This window comes from Eleutherodactylus coqui, chromosome 4 (assembly GCF_035609145.1).
Source record: "Eleutherodactylus coqui strain aEleCoq1 chromosome 4, aEleCoq1.hap1, whole genome shotgun sequence".
In the NCBI taxonomy this organism is placed as follows: Eukaryota; Metazoa; Chordata; class Amphibia; order Anura; family Eleutherodactylidae; genus Eleutherodactylus; species Eleutherodactylus coqui.
Window position 1 is genome coordinate 32,158,237 of NC_089840.1, and position 17,813 is coordinate 32,176,049.

Sequence of the window (17,813 nt, forward strand, 5' to 3'; positions counted from 1 at the left end):
GTATCTTTAGCTGAAGGCCTTTTTATACAGGCAGACATGAACACTCCCTAAACCCGACAATCGACGCATGTAAATCTGCAGCGGATCAGCCGAACGCTCGTTCGGCCCGGGCCGCAACTTTATGCAGCCATTTAAAAAAAGTTTGTCAACTGTGAATCTCATGTTACGACCATTTGACCTGCAGAGTCTGAATCGGCCCTTGTAAAGGTCCAGTAGACTAGCGCAAATCTCCTTGATTGCTCATTTACTGGAACAGATTGCTCCATGTAAAAGGACCCTTAACCTGCGCTTTACACTGCATGATTATCGTTCAAAGGAGCGAAAGTGAATGATAATCGTTCAGTTGAAACGTGAGCCAAAGACTAAACAACCAATTATTATGATTTCGCTCGTCCAGTTTCAGCCGGCATAAAAATCGTAAAAACAAATTGTTCATTCGTCGGGCAGTTTACATGCTGATCGTTCTTTATTTGCATACGTTCCTATGTGAAATAGTGGAGATGGAACAATACGTCTGCAGCGCCACCTATTGCATGGCAGCGTTCCTTCACATCGATGTACGACCCTTTAAACAAATCTTTAAAACAATTATTGGGAATTGAAAACCAAGCCAGAAAACCATACATAGACAGCTGTTTCGGGGTGTTTGTCCCTCATCAGTGTGCGGTAGGATTCTGGCTTGGCTAGTGAAAGGGCTGTGATGTGGGTTGGGAGGGGTATCGTCTCTTAAGGGGAGCACCTAGAAAGGGGTGTGGAGACACCTAGGAGGTGAGTGAGGAGACTTATAAGGCCATGCATGCTCCTCTGACAATATTTCCAAGAGGTGCATGCATGGCATTGTAAGTCTTCACTCACCTCCTAGGTGTCTACACACCCTTCTAGGTGCTCCCCTTAAGGAGAGATGATGCCCCTCCCGACCCACATAGAATGTGAAACTGAACGAGAACTGCATGATTCTCAGCAAGAATCCTGCAGTCCAAACTGGAGGTAGGGTGAGATAGTGATGTCAGCAGCCCATTCACTCAAGCTAATGGACTCGTCCTGTGTAAAAGGACCCTTGGTGAATGAATTGTATCACATCCGTATCCCCCACCCCTTCATATCATATATATCTCCTAAATATAAGATGTTGTAGACTTCATGCGATGACCAAAGGTCTGGCTTCAAGAACCTCAGTGATCGGACTTCCTCTCTGGTGGGTGCCATGTCCGGCCCCAAATCTCCCCTGTAATGGCAGCTGCAGGAGAAATATAATAGTACAGTTTGATCATTCTATGAGGTGTCCCTTTAAGGCCGGATGCACACGGGCGGATTTGCATTGCGGAATCTGGAACAGGCGTCCGCCTCTGGATTTCACAGCAAATACCGCCCACAACATGCTATAGCAAAACGCTTTTTTTCTCTACACGTGCGGAAATTAATTGCAATTTTCTGCTCGCAGAGGAAAAATCGCAGCATGCTCTATTTCTGTGTGTATTGCGCACGGACGGCTTCCATTGAAGTCAATAGAAGCCGTCCGACCCACGGCCCTTCTGTAATGACACTGCGGAAAGGGCGGGGATTCCCTGTCATCACAATGACGTGGGGAATGCCGGGATTAGAAAAAAAAAACTGTACTGCGCATGTCCGACAGCTCGTCGTGCGGACCATCCGCAGTACAGACAGAAAGAAAAGTTACGTGTGGATGCCAGGTGGGCACAGGGTCGGATTCTGCTGCGGGATGCCACATTCGGAATCTGACCCGGTCGTATGCAGCCGGCCTAAATAAGAGAATGAGTGAGGATTTTTTTTTTTGTGAAGTCAGAAATTCTATTGTCTTAAAACTGGTTCTTTTTGGCAAGGCGCAAAACTTCTCTCCACACTAGATAATTACAGTATTTTAGCTGCTATGCAACACCATGTGATCAATAAATGTACGCAATGCATGAAATCCACAGTCCGTGGCCTCCGTATAGAGCCGTAGGGTGGCAACGTTTAACTCCTGTTTTTTGTGTTTTTTTTCTCGTAAGCGCCCATTCCAAAATTAACGCCACCTCCAGTACTTGTGCCCCGTGCCAATCATCACCCCGTACCAGCGGACAAGACCACCCCTCCTCCGGAGATCAAGAACACAACGGTGACTCCAGACATTACCAGAGGTGAGGAGGTAACCCTACGTGGCTGTATAGGGTGCACATTATAGGGGGCGCGTAGCGTTTGCAGTCTTTATTGCTCGGTAACTACTTTTCGGCCTGTTACCCTGAGCTTCTGTGTTTGCTTGTAGTGTGACGCACCTACAAACTATGGGAGGGTTGGGATAGCCGCTGCTTGCTAGGAGTTGCTTCATTCTGTCAGCTGCAGCGCCTCCGCTCAGGAATGCTGGGGTTGACATCAGAGCGCTGTGAACTCTGCAAGCGAACTGACTCATCCGGGCAGGCAAGGCCGGCTTATCATCCTTAACCCTATCACTCCCAGGAGAACTTGCAAAGTTTTCCAGCTTTGCATTTCTCTGTGCATGCTAAGACCTCTACAAGCCGATTGTCCGTTGTCAAAGGAAATCTAACCGTCGTAACATGCAGAGCCGTGGGGGAGAGGTTCTGCAGCAGCCGTCTACTATGGATGTAGATATAACATGGAGGGGGGGGGGGGGGGGGACAATAGGTCGTTCCTTGATGCTAAAGCCACATTAGGAAAACTGCGTACGGATATTCCCCATTGAGAGGGCTTAAATTCATGCGTAGCTGCAAGTGCAAATCCGTGGCTCGGCTGTTCACAGAATATTCAGACCTTGGTTCCGCAGTGTGAACAGACTCTATAGGTACACTTAATGGGCTTTCTAGGTAAATACTATTGATAACCTATCCGTCACTCAGGATCTCCGGCGATCAGCTGATCGTCCGGCCTGCTGTCGGTGCAGCGGGGTCAGAGCAGGGAATGTCAGAGGCTGCTTTACTCCTATCGAAATCAATGGGGACTAAGCCACCTATTACACTTCTGGCTCCGGCCCCAAATAGGCAGCTTTGCCCCTGTTGATTTCAGTGGGAGTAAAGCCACCTCTGAGACTTCCTGCTCTGACCCCAATGACTGTTCGGCCATGCTGCACTGAGCACAGGCTGGACGATCGTCCTGGATCCCAGGCGATCAACGATTGATGAGGATCGGTCATCAGTACTATTTGCCTGGAAAACCCCTTTAAATCAGAGGTTCACGTGACCAGAATGATTGATCCTATTGACTTATATGGGGTCGGTCCGGATCCTCTTATGGTTTCACTGCTAGAATAACCACAGACTGCGCTGTTCCTGCTGCCAAAAAATGGAACTGAGCTTTATTATGTATGGGGGCAAAAAGCACATCATCCCACAAATGGTAACCCCTGTATACAGAGGACTTGGCTTTGTGTGTAGTTGCTACTGAAAGCCTGGCAGATGCCTCCTGGGTGTTGTAGTCCCACGTCTTATTACTCCAGGGGTTCTCCTTCTCTTGTTATCACCGTCTGTTGCAGCTGATTGTTGCTGAGCTCGGTGTGAAATAGTTGCTTTTGTTCCACTGGTGACCGGGAAGAGGTTCCTCCTTCCAACACCTACACAAGAATGTGATCTGTAAGCGGCTTTTGTTCTTAATGCCTTACAGATGTCCCTCTGGCAGCCATCCTGGTCCCAGCGTTGGTCATGGTCTGCACCAGCATCGTGGTGCTGCTCGTCTGCGCCTGGCACTGGAGGAACAGGTTGGTCACAAGTTGTCTGATTATTTCTATCACACACTTTGGTGTAGGGGACGGGCGGATCGTACAAGATGTCGTCCCAGCAGACGGCGGTGATGGAACCGCTCTACAGTAAACTCCGTTATCCAGGACTAGATCGTCCTCCGTATTCTAATGGCCGGATCAGCAACATTTTGGCGTGGACGTCCTCTATTGAAGTTAATGCAGGTGTCTGACCCGCAGCCCATACGCAATTAACATTGCATATCGGCTGCCGGGTACCCGCGTCATTGCTTAGTGACGGTGCGGGAAATTGCGAACAAGGGAAGCAAAACTGGACTGCGCATGACTGATGGCGAGCCGCCGTGGTCTTTCGCAATACAGACAAATCTGGTACGCAGGGTCGCCAGACAGGCTCACTGCCGGATTCTGGTGCGGGCCTCCTGCATGCGGAAGCCGGCCTGTTCATGATTGTACTAGGATTGGTTTACATATTTCCTGATGCTCTAATAGCGTCAGCATATTCTTTAGCGTTGTACAGATACTGGGGTCGTTCTCACCGGCCGCTATTGTAGCAAAACAAGTCAGAGCGATACAAAAGCTTGTTTCTTTTGCAGCGCCACTTGTTGCCGTAGGCCGTTGCTGCAATTGCGCACTGAATGAGGATAAGATGCAGTCCCAGGTGCAGCCCACGGACACGAGTGGAGATGGTCCTTGTAAAGAACTAGACCCCGGAAAGTCCCTTTAAGTTCTGTGTTTGCTGGAAATTTCCTTATAGTCCAGAGACCCTAATCTAAGTGGCTGACCACGCTGTCCTATGTAGCGTCCGGCCTACATATAGACTTAGGAAGTGTATTGTAGCTTGACCAAGGATCTCCAGACTCGGAGCATTATTTACATGTGTGATGCTCAGAGTACGAAAATGGTCCCCCCCCCCCCCCCCCCCAAACACACACACCGCCTCCCCACTAACTTCAGCCTGGAGAGCGCGCTGAAAATCAGTGCTCCATTCATTTCAATGTTGCTGATTGAAATAGAGCGGGTGCTGCTTGGGTATTTCCGCAGCCCTGTTGAAAGTGAATGGAGCATTAGTGCACTTGTGTGAACAGCGTTCCATTAAGTTTCCTCTTCACTGATCCATTACTGTACCCCCCCCCCCTTCTGCTGCAGTGAGGAGGACAAGGGGCACTGAACCCCGATTATTGAGATCATAGGGGGTCTAAGCGGTGAGACCCCACCTATCAGCATCTTATTTCCTTTCCTGTGAATAGGACATACCCTGTTTCCCTGAAAACAAGACCTACCCCAAAATTAAGCCCTAGCCTAATTTCGAAGATGCTTGAGATATAAGCCCTACCCTGAAAATGAGTCCTAGTTACACTACATTGGAAAAAAATAAAAATACATTACCTAGCGGGCTTGGGTCTAGGTCTATCCTGCTGCTTCAGTGGTGTTCCCGCAGTCTTCAGCTGCTCGTACAACATCACTTATGGGATTTATAAATCCCGCCTCCAGGAAGCGATGGCTGTGATTGGTTCAGCCAGTGCTGCATTGATTGGCTAAGCAGCAGTCAAAGAACCAATCTCAGCAATCCTTTCCTAGAGGCGGGATTTATGAATCACGTAACCAGGAAGTCGTTATGTGAGCGGCCGAGGACTGTGGAAAGTAGCGGGAAGGACCTGGACAGAGCCTACTAGGTAAGTATAGTAAGACCTCTCCCGAAGAGAAGACCTAGTGCCTCTTTTGGGGCAGAAATCAATATAAGACAACTTGTAATTTAGCTACAACTCCTTTAATGTTCCTCGACACTTGCCTGTCAAGTGCATTAGCGCCCAACAGCTACCCCACCGACTATCTGTGATTTCACACTGGACTGATAGTCGTTCTATGAATGGAGGTTGAGGTCTCTTCTCTTGATCTGCCTCTGATCACTGCAAACAGGCAGTTGCTCCTAGACTGAGCGCCTCCTGTTCCTGCAGGCCAATAGTCGCTTGCTTTTTAGTTCTGCTAGAAACCAAGAGACTTCGGTAGGTGGTCGATTTCTGCTCTTTCGCCCCATGTAAAGGCACCTTTTAGGTTTTCTGCCCTCATCTGTCCTCTCCTTTTATCAGCTAATTTATGTCCACAACGAAGAAACCTTCTGGTCATAAATTAGTTGATACAAAGACTCGTTAGAGCAGAAGGAAACTAAGTAGTCCGGCCAGTTTCACTAATGGATCTCCAATAGAGATGAGCGAGTATATTCGTTAAAGGCAATTGCTCGAGCTAACATTGCCCTTAGCGAGTACCTGCCCGCTTGAGAGATAAGGTTCGGGTGCCGGCGCGGGGGAGCGGTGAGTAGCGGCAGTCAGTAGGCGGTAGCAGGGGGGAGAGAGAGGGAGAGATCTATCTCCCCTCCGTTCCTCCCCACTCTCCCCTGCAGCTGCTGTGCGCCGCCGGCACCCGAACCTTTTCTCTCGAGCGGGCAGGTACTCGCTAAGGGCAATGTTAGCTCGAGCAATTGCCCTTAGCGAGTATGCTCGCTCATCACTAATTCCCAATTAAGACTAATGCTCCTTTTTACAATTCCTGATTCTCAGTGGCCCCAGTGACCGCGCTGATGACGTCATCACCTCCTGTCCGTGCTCGGGCCGCCTGTTTATAGTCGGGCAGATCATTGCGAGGAATGTTTAAACGTAACAAGAGGCCAACGTTTATTTTAGTGACGGCTGAAACTGACCGATGAGAAGCGCACGATTCTCGTTCATCCTTGGGTCGCGATTTTTGGAATGATAATCGTTCTGTCTAAATGTACCTTTAGACCACAGTGTCTATATACAGGGGTCTGTGGGAGCTGCAGAAGACAAAGGGTGCAACTTTTTAAATCAAACCCTATTGCAGAAATGATTGTCAGTCAAAAATGCATGTATTTTAGTTAAAAAAATAAATTATTTATATATATATACCCCCCCCCCCCCTCAACTCCACCCACAGGCGTATCAATAGCCTTTAATTAGAATAGGAGTAGCAATGAGGAACATCCTGAGATATTGGGACAGTTCCTACACGCAATGCAAGATGGAAACCAGAATTCTTTACAGACGGGTACAAATAAAGGTGAGCGCCTGGAAGACGATGGCGTGTGAGCACAGAGAAACTGCTCCGCTAGCGCCACCTGCAGGACGAAAGATTTTATTACAAGGCAAACTAATGTGTTACACTTTATCTGCAAAGTAAAGTCCCCTAATCACCTTTTTATTATTCCCCGTCAGAAAGAAGAAAACGGAAGGTACATACGACTTGCCGTACTGGGACCGCGCAGGTGAGGTACCATGGAAATGGCATGTAATGTGGCTATACGGCGTACACACAGCGCCCACTTCTGAAAACTTCACCTTAACTTGGCATGTGTGTGCCCCGATTGGGATACCTGGCGGTGCAGCAGATCCAAATAATAGCGAATGCGTAAGATCTTGTCACGTGAAACGCACCAGCATCCACCGCATGCGCTCCTCTGAGTGATTGGACAGAGCTGCACTTTAGTTTGGGTCCGGCGCAGCGCCAGGTATTCTTCCTGTAGTGTCACTACATGTTCAGCATTTTCTACAATAGTATTTTAATAGCTCCTGCTGGGTATTTAATGGCCGTGCGTCGTGGCGGGGACCCTCCTACGTTGGGCGCCGCGATCTCCACCTCTCCCTATAACATCGGCTTTATGTTCCGCAGGCTGGTGGAAGGGGATGAAGCAGTTTCTACCCGCTAAATCAGCAGAACACGAGGAGACCCCAGTGCGGTACAGCAGCTGTGAAGTGAGCCGCCTGCGGCCGAGGGAGATGACCACCATGTCAGCAGGTAGGTATAGCCGTCATCTGTGCTCAGCAGTTTCCATATTGGACACATTTTGTTTAGAGTTATAACCCAGTTAGGCAGATTCATAAAATAACGCGTCTGACCCAGAAATGAGCAAAAGTTGGCACAAAAGTGATAATTAGTTTTCTGCTTTTTGGGTTTTGGCCAACTTTTGAGATTGAACTGCAAATTATCCTTGTGCTGCTTCCCACATTGTGGAGCAGGGAGAGGATTAATGCAACTCGCAAGTGACGCCTTATGGAGAAAATAATCGTGCACCCTCAATTAACCCCTTCAGTGGCACGCCCGGAAATTTTCCAGGCTGAGCTCCACTTTCCATAGTGATGGAGCCCAGAAGCTTTCCGGGCTATGTTTCACTATGGGACCTGCAGAGCACAGTGCCATTATCTGTGGCAGTGCGCTCTGCCTACACAGTCCCACATAGAACAGTGCAGGACTTTAAACAAAGAAGCAGGACTTTAAACAAAGAAGCAGGAAGATATGACCGATCTGCCGGCAACTTCCCGCTTCTATTTTTAAACTCCTGCACTTGTTTGTTTACAGGTTGCCATGGAGACCATGGCTTGGCAGAAGCCAGCCCAGGGTCTCTGTGGCAGAGGATAGCCAGGCACCAGCTTTTACAGAAGAGATCAAGGAAAACCCCTGCTCTCTGCTGTGTTAACCCTTTACATGCCACAGTCTATACGACCACAGCATGTAACGGGATGAAACTATCGGACCCCCGAAATGTGATCAGGGGGTCCTGATGGGTGTCTCTGGAAGTTCCCTAAAGGGATAAAAAAAACAAAAAACACCCTTCTTCCTTTACTTTGTAAACAAAAGTAAAAATTTGAAAACAAAATTTCACCTGTGGTATCCCTGTGTTCATAATGACCCAGAGAAGGAAGTTAGTAGATTATTTAACCCATTAATGACGCTGCTCCCCCTCCCCCCCCCCCCCTTTCGTTCTGTTCTTCCCCCTTTTAAAAAATCATAACTCCTTTATTTATCCATTGCCGTCGCTGTATGGTGCGATTTAAAGTACCATATAATGTACTGAGAAACTTTTACAAAATTCTAAGAGTACCATGAAAAAAAATTACATTCCACCATCTTTCATTGCGTGCTTCTACAGCACACAAACTGCAACAAAAATGCCATAAGTGTATTCTATAGGTCAGTACGATTACTACGATACCAAGCGTGTATAGTTAGTTGTGTTTTTTTTTTTGTTTTTTTTTTCTGTAGTACTTGTATTTTTTTCATTTAATTTTTAAAATTATTTTCTGCTGCATCTTCTGCGCACAATAACTTTTTTTATTTTTCCATTGATGTAGTTGTGCGAGGGCTCATTTTTTGAGGGATGTCCTGTAGTTTACGTTAGTAGCAATTCAGAATACACAACTTTCTAATCGCTTTTTATTGCATTTTTTTTCTGGGAGACAGGGTAACAAAGTGCATTTCTGACCGTCTATTTTTTTTTTTTTGGACTACGTTCACCGTGGGGAGTAAATAATGCCTTACTTTGATAGATCGGACTTTCATGGGCGCGGCGATACCAAATATGTATTTTTCTGTTATGATTTAGATTTTTTGATTATAGATATGGCAAAAGGAGGGGGATTTAAACTTTTATAACTTTTTTTTTTAAACTGTGAAAAAGTCGCAAAAAAGAAAAAACTATTACAATTTGGTGACCCAAAAGCAAACCTTTTACAAAAGTTATGCAATACATTATATATACCCAAAAATGATGCCATCAAAAAGTACAACCTCTCTCGCAAAAAAATAAGCCCTCATATTGCCGTGTCAATGGAAAAATGAAAAAGTTATGGCTCTTGGAACGCGACTGGAAAACTAGTTGAAATTAAAATGATTGGTCCATTTTTAAAATCCTGCCCTGGTGGGTCGGACAGGGTGGTAGGAAACCCGCCACTCAAGGGGTTAAGAGGAAAACTTGCATGACCATTGCCGAAAAGGAAGGAATGGTTCAGATTCTGCTCCTACGTTCGCACTCAATAATGATAAATGTGCTTTTCCTTGTGCTTGCAGAGTACGCGCAGCCCCTCGTCGGCGGAGCGGTTGGCACCTTGCATCAGAGATCAACCTTCAAGCCAGAGGAAGGTAAAGAAGGTGGGTACGCTGATCTGGATTCCTACAACTCCCCGGATACGGACATTTACCACGCCTATGCTGAACCGCTTCCGACCAGCGGGCCTGAATATGCTACTCCAATCATCATGGATATGTCGGCACATCCCGCTGGATCCATGTGCCTACCTTCCACTTCTACTTTTAAAGGGACAGGAAACCAGGCCGCAGTGCTTGTAGGCACATACAACAGACTCGTGTCTAGGACAGACAGTTCATCGTCCTCGCAGGTCCTGTACGACACGCCAAAAGTGACGCCGGGGACGTCTGCCGTGGAAGAGATGGTCTATCAAGTGCCACAGCCAACAGCAAGCAAGGACGTTCCTCCTTAAGTGTCAATGAAGTATAGACTTCCGTATGAACTGAAACGGTCTTTCTTTTCTATGAGCACGATGCATCGTGTGTCCATAACTATGTAGAATGTTAGTCGCAAATGATCAAAAGTTCAAACCACTGTTCACAAGCTTTATACAGAAACACTATAACCAAAAACACCTGCACGCATATGCAAGATCAGCCAGAGGGCGCTGTGTGCAGAAGACATGGCTGACATGTAGCACTGGCTCCTAATTGGTTCACGGAACGTTTCCCCCAGATTGGGGGCGACGTATTGTAAGTTGTTCCGCTCTGTAAAACGTGTTTCTGATGCTGATGTTTCCACTTCACACTTATGTTATTTAATTTTGGTTTTTGCCATCGGGTCGTCTTGTTGAAGCTGCAGGACCTGCAGCTCTGCGATTGACATGCCAATATTTATTTTACTGCCTGTTTAATCCTACTGAGCTTAGGACCGCCGTTGCACCAGCCCTCGCGTGTGTCACGCCTGAAACGCAAAAATGCTGTGAGATTTTCTTGTATTCTGCTCCTACGTCTCGTACGTCGCCGGTGACCGCAGCTCAGTCCGCCACGGCTGTTCCAACCATTTCAGTATAGCAAGAGTGAGAGCGGCCGTAGGGTCTCCCATAATGCCATGCAGACATTGTTTGCTGTCGGCCAGTATTCGTCGCGTTGTGTATGGATGCGTATGTCTTCTAGACTGGAGGTTGAAATCTTAACGTGAATGTTCCTTGTGCGCCATTTTTCTTTTTGTCATAATAGGTCCAAAATTTTGTGCTGGCAAATTTTTTTCGGTACTTTTTCTAATGGAGGCCCGAATCCCTTATATAGACATTGTATAGTAGATGATGAAATACTGACTGCTTCTTACGTGACTTGCTTGTCCATTAAACCTCCTGAAGCAGTATGCGGTGAGCTGACTCTAAATAGTCATTAAATGCTCCGTACGCTATTACAAACTTTGTATAAGAAAAACAGAACTTGACCGGTATCCAGTTTTTCAGTATTAATCCTTCCAAATCCATTTTTGGATTTTTGGATTTGTGGTTTTCCTAAGGGGCTTCCTTTATCTGCCATTATACAATAGTGCCATCTGCTGGCTAACTCTCGTTACTACATGACTGGACATATCAGGCAGCTGGCTGAATAGTGTAAGTATACCCTGTCGAACGCATTCTGACAGGGGAGCAGTAAAGCCTTCGGTGATTATGTCTGAAGATGTCAGACAGTGGACTTGAAGGGTTAAAGGATGTCTGGCATCACAATTCCACACCATGGTCGGTGCAAAGTCTACCACCCTAAACAGATTCATCTTTTCATAGTGTACATATTCCATGGGTGCATCCTTAGTTGGATTTGAACCCAGGACTACAGCACAGCAAGACAACAGTGCTAGGCACTCGGCCACCATCTGATGAGCGTTCTGCTCTCATGGACTGCTCCAGGTTCTTTTCTCCTGTTGCTCCCAAACCCCCACACCTTGACTAATGATTGCCCCGTTCGGCTCCTTTTGAGCTGTGGACGCATCTATGGTGAATAAGCTGGGCTAAGTGAAGGGCGGTGTCTACTGTGCGCCCCGTTGTTGTGCGGTGCACTTGCTGTAAGTGGCACACACTGTGTCTCCAGATTACGGCTAGTGGCACACTGCATAGGTCAGGGCTGTGTGTTGTCCATGTAATTTCACAGACTGCGCATTTCTCTACTATAGCCTATGAAGCTACGTACGGACATGTATGCATGGGCATTTTTTTCACACAGCCTGGGCTGCATCAGAAACCTCATGCCATGGCCTATTCCTGCGCATTTCACGACCGAGAAACGGGACATGCCAACGCACGTGAATGCGATGTGTCTGTATATTGCCAACATATGGACTCGGATCTCTGGGCTGTCTGTTGGGAGCTGGGCTTGAGTATACATACGTATATATAATTTATCGCAACTCCGTTATGTTAGCGTGCCTATAGCCCCTTAAGGGCCCTTTGACACAGGATGGAATATGCCGCTCGATGCACCTCAAGCTGTGGTAAAATCTGTAGGCTGCCTGCAGATTTTGATGCAGTTAGACCTGCAGATTTTGGAGTGGAATGCCGCAGCTGCATCTCGCGGCGTAATTCTGTGCCGTGTGCCAGGTCCCTAAGGATGCTGAAGATGTCAGTTATTGGCTATGGGCTCAGGTTTAGTAGGAGGAAAGAGCCCCGATTGACTCGTCAGAGGGAAGCCCATTGGACGCTTTCAAAGTAGCTTGCGCATCAGTAACATGGCGGCTTCTACTTCCTGGCTGCGCGATAACGTGAACAAGTAGTAGATGTAGACTGGGCCTCCGCTCGGGCTTAGGAGTGGTTTATGGGGTGGAATTATGGTTATGGACCGCGATTAAGATATCAAAACCGAATGTTGCCTGCAAACACAGCATGGGGTGATTGCGGTATAGTGGTTGATCTATGGTGACAGGCGCTGGCATAGTTGAGGTGATTTGAGGTCACTGGTTGGATATCGGGTTGGTTGTGTTACAATCAGAACTTTTTGTGACGGAAATGGAAAACAAGTGTAATTCTGTCTCCTCTGGGATTCAGGAGATTTATAGAGGGGGCGCTGCTGATTGTAGGTGGGTCAGGCGGTAATACATCGATGCCCTCCTCGACACTCATCAAGGTAATCCAGGCTATTAGTGGTGCAGTTATGGGCATGGATCTCTGCTACCACATTCCCTCACAGCAAAGTAGTATGAAAAAAGTTCAAAACCTTTTCTGGGACTATCTTGGAGTTTCCTTCTACAGTAGCTGAATAGCCATCACAGATCGGCCCCCTTGGCTGCCCGCCCGGTCCTGGCCAACTGGTGGAGGTCTGTTAAAACAATAAAGGTAACCGATCAGAGTTGAGCTCTCTGTTTTATAGATCGTGTTCAGCTCAGCGGGATGCTTTTGCACTATTTTTTTTTTTGTCTTTTCCCTTTTCTGGGGCGGATGTTTTAAGGCGACCCTCCCGTCCCGTCAAACGAGCGGAGGGGAGTGTTGGACTGCCAATACACCAGCAACGCACAGTTGGTGAAAGTGAAGCGTTGCGGACATCTTGGTTTTTCCAGTTGCTTCAGTTACTTTGCCAACAAACAGCCTGGCAGTGACTCCTACACACCTAACGTGCCGTGGGGGACATGAAGGGGGAGGGTCTTGACTCGAAAGGAATTGTTTCCAAAGGTTATTTACGGTTGGCGGTTTGGTTTATTATAAACGGCATTTACCAAAAATCTTCACCGCCGGGACGGAGAGATGCTCTTCACACGAGATCTACGGTAGTTCCTGAAGAACGTCCTGCTATCCCGGCCTTCCTCACCCACTAATACTATTTTTCGAAGATCTGGTTCTTGTTTTATCCCGGATCGCCACGTGTTGTAGACTCCGAGTGGTGCGGATTCTGTACACATGTTTTGTAGATTTCACCTTTCCCAATTCAATGGGACAATCAGAATTAACAAAGTAGATTTTATATTGTGAGCTGTAAACTGAAGCTGCTGGGCCCAGTGCAAAACCTGGAATATGGGGGGGCGGGGCCCAGTGCAAAACCTGGAATATATGGGGGGGCCCAGCGCAAAACCTGAAATATGGGGGGGCCCAGCGCAAAACCTGGAATGGACTCTTCATGCTACGATGCAGACAACTCCAATTTCAATTGGCCATTGGTTTGCACTCCTTGCGGACTGGCGGGTAGAATTCTCTTGGCACTTGCAACAACAAAAGTAGCGCAATAGAGGACGCTAACCTTGTACTCGCGATGGAAAGGAACATGGTGCTATAATGTGAACCGAGTCCTTAAAGGTCTATTTACTCCTGGCAGCAGATTCTGTAAACTTTCCCTCTTAACATCCTGATAGGAGTTTCTACTACTGCGAGCTTCTGGTAAATCCCAATTCCTTGCCTTATTGCGGATGCATTTTGTAGATCTCCGTTATCTTACTCAGAACCCTTCAAACTAGGAGTAAAATGGGGCTTGTTCCTCTCTATTGAGGCAAAATACAACTTTAGAAACTTTTATAAGATTAACCCTCTACAATCCAATTTCCCTGCCCCCCTCAGGATAGGGCATCTGTACTAGATCAATGGATGGCCACCACTCTGTACCCCTGGCAATCAGCTAATCTGTGCCCCCCCCCCCCCCCACACTCACTGCAGCTATATCCGCATTGGGGTCAGAGCCGGAAGTGCAATAGACTGTATAGCTCCCATTGATTTCAATGGGAGCAAAGTCTTCTATTACACTTCCAGCTTTGACACCAATACAGACGGAGTTGTCAATATCTGGCCCGCTGTAGTGAGTGCCGGGGCTGAGATCAACTGATCTCTGGGGGGCCGGAGCGGTGGATATCTGCTGATTACCTATCCGCAGGATAGGTCATCATTACTGCAAGGGGTTAAAGGCCCAGAATACCCACTTTTAAGAAAAGAGTTTTTAACGTAAGAAATCTGGAAAGTCTTCAGTATGTCGTCTGAGGGTATATATGAGGCATGTGATATGAGTTACGCGGCGGTTCCTCCTTACATGCTGGGACTCAGACTTACTGTGTTGGTAGACTGGCCATCGTGGTCAGGGGTTCCGGATACAGGACACGTCTCATCTAACTCCTATACCAACATCATGTGCCCGGATCATGAATATTGCAGATGTGAATGATGCCGTTGGCATGAATGTGTATTCTGTACTGAATGTCTTATGAGAGGATTAATGTAAACTGCGGTTTAGTCTTGTATGTTAATTGACATTGGGGTACACCGGCACCAGCAATAAGCCTAAAACTAGAAAAACATGTCTGCCCTCTTCCAGCAAGCAATCCACCCCTGTCCATGGGTTGTCCTTTAGTGCCGCTCGGTGCCATTGAAGTGAATTGGTTTGAGCTGCAGTACCGCGCCCAACCTGTAGACCGTTGTGGTGCTGTTTATGGGAGGAAGCAGCAATGTTTTCCTAATTCTGTACAATATTTAATAATTGGGATGTACTGTGGCCACGGGGCAGAGGGGTTCTTCGGTGGGTTTTTATCTTTGTTTATTATAATGTCCATCAAACCCGTTTCTTAACATGTTGAGTGCTATTCGACCGTGCTCCCCGCAGGGCCCAAATAACCAGCGCACGGCTGTGCCTGCACTACCAAGCCAGGGGGGCGCAGTCTGCTTCTTGCACTGTCCGTATTGATGGAAATCTGCTGCTTGGCAAAGGATCCCTGACAATCAATGGAAAAATACTTGAAGTTCCGGACTGACTTAAATGCATATCTTATTAGGGGTTTCCAGGTTTTTAAAAAAAAAAAACAAACAACTAAAATAAATTTTAAAAAAGGGGCGACTGATGCGCCGCACCTTTTAACGGGGCATCTTCAGATGTGCCTAGGTCTAGTAATAGAGCTCGATGGCCTTTTCCATTCTAGTGAGCCATAGTAACATAGTATGTTAGGCTGAAAGAAAACAATGTCCATCTAGTTCAGCCTGTTTCCACCCCCACCCCCCTTGTTGATCCAGAAGAAGGCAAAGAAAAAAAAAATGAGGCAGAAGCCAATTTAGCCAATCAGGGGAGGGGAGGAGTTCTTCCTGACTCCATAATGGCAGTAGGAATAATCCCTGGATCAACGGCCTTGGTATAGTTGGTTACATTGGCCATGAAGGTGAATATCCCGATTGATGATACAAAACATGACTAACCCAACTCCCCTGACCCAGAAATCAGGTCGGAAGGAGATGGACTTTCAACATGGACCATGACTGTTAACAAGTTCCCACAGCTTTAGTGACCAAGTTACATGTCGCCTTGGCGCTTATTACTACATCTAATGCTCAAAAATGGCAAATCTCATAAGCCAAAAAATAGCCGACCGCCGTCACTGGCGTTTGTACTGATCGGACTGGTGCATTCTGGGAACCGCAGAACTTATCATAGCAAAACCTCAGTGTGTAAATGGCAGGTCCGGGAATCCCGGCGTATAGTGGTGTATTCCATGGATTGCAAACACCCCAATAATATCCGATGCGGGTTTCTCGGGAATGAATACGGCCATTCTATGTATCACTCTTGTTTTTCAAATGCTGAAATGCTCCAATCAGATCCTCCTTGTCTTTTCTATGGTGTCTATTAACAAGCGGCGATTCGCACTGACCGACGTACGGCAAATGTGGTTCTTCCGGACTCCTGCGGTCAGCGTGGTGTAAACTGTATCCCATACTGCTGGCGTTGAATGTGAACAGAATAGATTCTTCTTCAGGTACTGAATCGATTAGAAGCCTTCACTGTAGTAACTTTTTATAATGGCGACAATGTTAGATGTTTTTGTATTATTTATCTGCTTAGAAGCGGCACATAAAACGGACACAACTATAAATCCCCAGTGCTCTGAATGTAATGTCTGAGATCAGCATGTACTGTAGGCACGTTGTATCTGTATATGTTGGTAGACTGTAGATTGTATAAAAGAAGAAAGTTCTATGTCTTTTGAAGAAAAAAAAAAAACTGTACATAAAAATAAAAATTTTGTGAGATTTGTGGATGTCTTTTTTTTTCCCCGTTTTTTTTTTTGGGGGGGGGGGGGGGGGGGCACTTTAAATGTATTTTTATATAACTACTGTATAATCAACATAAAAATCCCATGAACTATCAGTACATTTCTTCCTACTTCTGCACTGATCCTGAGTTGCATCCTGTATTATATACTCCAGAGCTGCACTCACGATTCTGCTGGAGTCACTGTGTACATACATTACTTATCCTGTACTGATGCTAAGTTGCATCCTGTATTATACTCCAGAGCTGCACTCACTATTCTACTGGTGGAGTCACTGTGTATATACATTACATTACTTATCCTGTACTGATCCTGAGTTACATCCTGTATTATACTCCAGAGCTGCACTCACTGTGTATATTTTGTACATTACTTAACCTGTATTACACTCGAGAGCTGCACTCGCTATGCTGTCTGTGAAGTCACAGTGTACATACTGCACATTACTTATCCTGTATTATACTCCAGAGCTGCACTCACTATTCTGCTTGTGGAGTCGCTGTGTAAATGCATTACTTATCCTGTACTGATCCAGAGTTACATCCTGTATTATACTCCAGAGCTGCACTCACTATTTTGCTGGAGGAGTCACTGTGTACATACATTACTTATCCTGTACTGATCCTGTATTACAATCCAGAGCTGCACTCGCTATGCTGTCTGTGAAGTCAGTGTACATACTGCACATTACTTATCCTGTATTATACTCCAGAGCTGCACTCGCTATGCTGTCTGTGAAGTCAGTGTACATACTGCACATTACTTATCCTGTATTATACTCCAGAGCTGCACTCACTATTCTGCCTGTGGAGTCGCTGTGTAAATACATTACTTACCCTGTACTGATCCAGAGTTACATCCTGTATTATACTGCAGAGCTGCACTCACAACTCTGCAGGTTTCAACATGAAAATGTGTTCCTTGCTGACTGCAGTAAACTTGCTCTGGTGCCTTGAAGCAAACACGGAAAGTGTTCTTTTATTCCGGCACTATAGAGCAAGCGCATGTAGAAATTGATAAAGTGTTTTGTTCCACTTAAGGAGCGCAGCAGTTTGGCGCTTTCTGGAATCTCCATACCTAGAACTGGAGAGGGCCGTATAAGCATGCTCATCTCCATCGATTCATGCAGGGAAAGCGCTGCCAGGTGATGGTGCCAGCTGTAGGCACAGCTCATGCACATTTATGCCATGTTGTGTGGATATAATACTCCCTTCAAAGTAGATGCACACAATGTGTATTATACGAGTCGTGACATACAGTCCTGTATACCCAATA

The 17,813-nt window shown here is 46.6% G+C and overlaps 1 protein-coding gene across 1 annotated transcript in view; it reads left to right on the top strand.

The window, feature by feature from the left end:
- Window positions 1-16,519, top strand: part of DCBLD2 (discoidin, CUB and LCCL domain containing 2) — a 61,776-nt gene extending 45,257 nt beyond the window's left edge. The window contains exons 11-15 of the mRNA XM_066599171.1: window positions 2,010-2,138; window positions 3,613-3,706; window positions 6,934-6,983; window positions 7,388-7,513; window positions 9,563-16,519. Coding sequence (XP_066455268.1) covers window positions 2,010-2,138; window positions 3,613-3,706; window positions 6,934-6,983; window positions 7,388-7,513; window positions 9,563-9,993 — 830 coding nt within the window. The 3' untranslated portion in view covers window positions 9,994-16,519. The remainder of the gene's footprint in view (window positions 1-2,009; window positions 2,139-3,612; window positions 3,707-6,933; window positions 6,984-7,387; window positions 7,514-9,562) is intronic.
- Window positions 16,520-17,813: the final 1,294 nt, after the last annotated feature.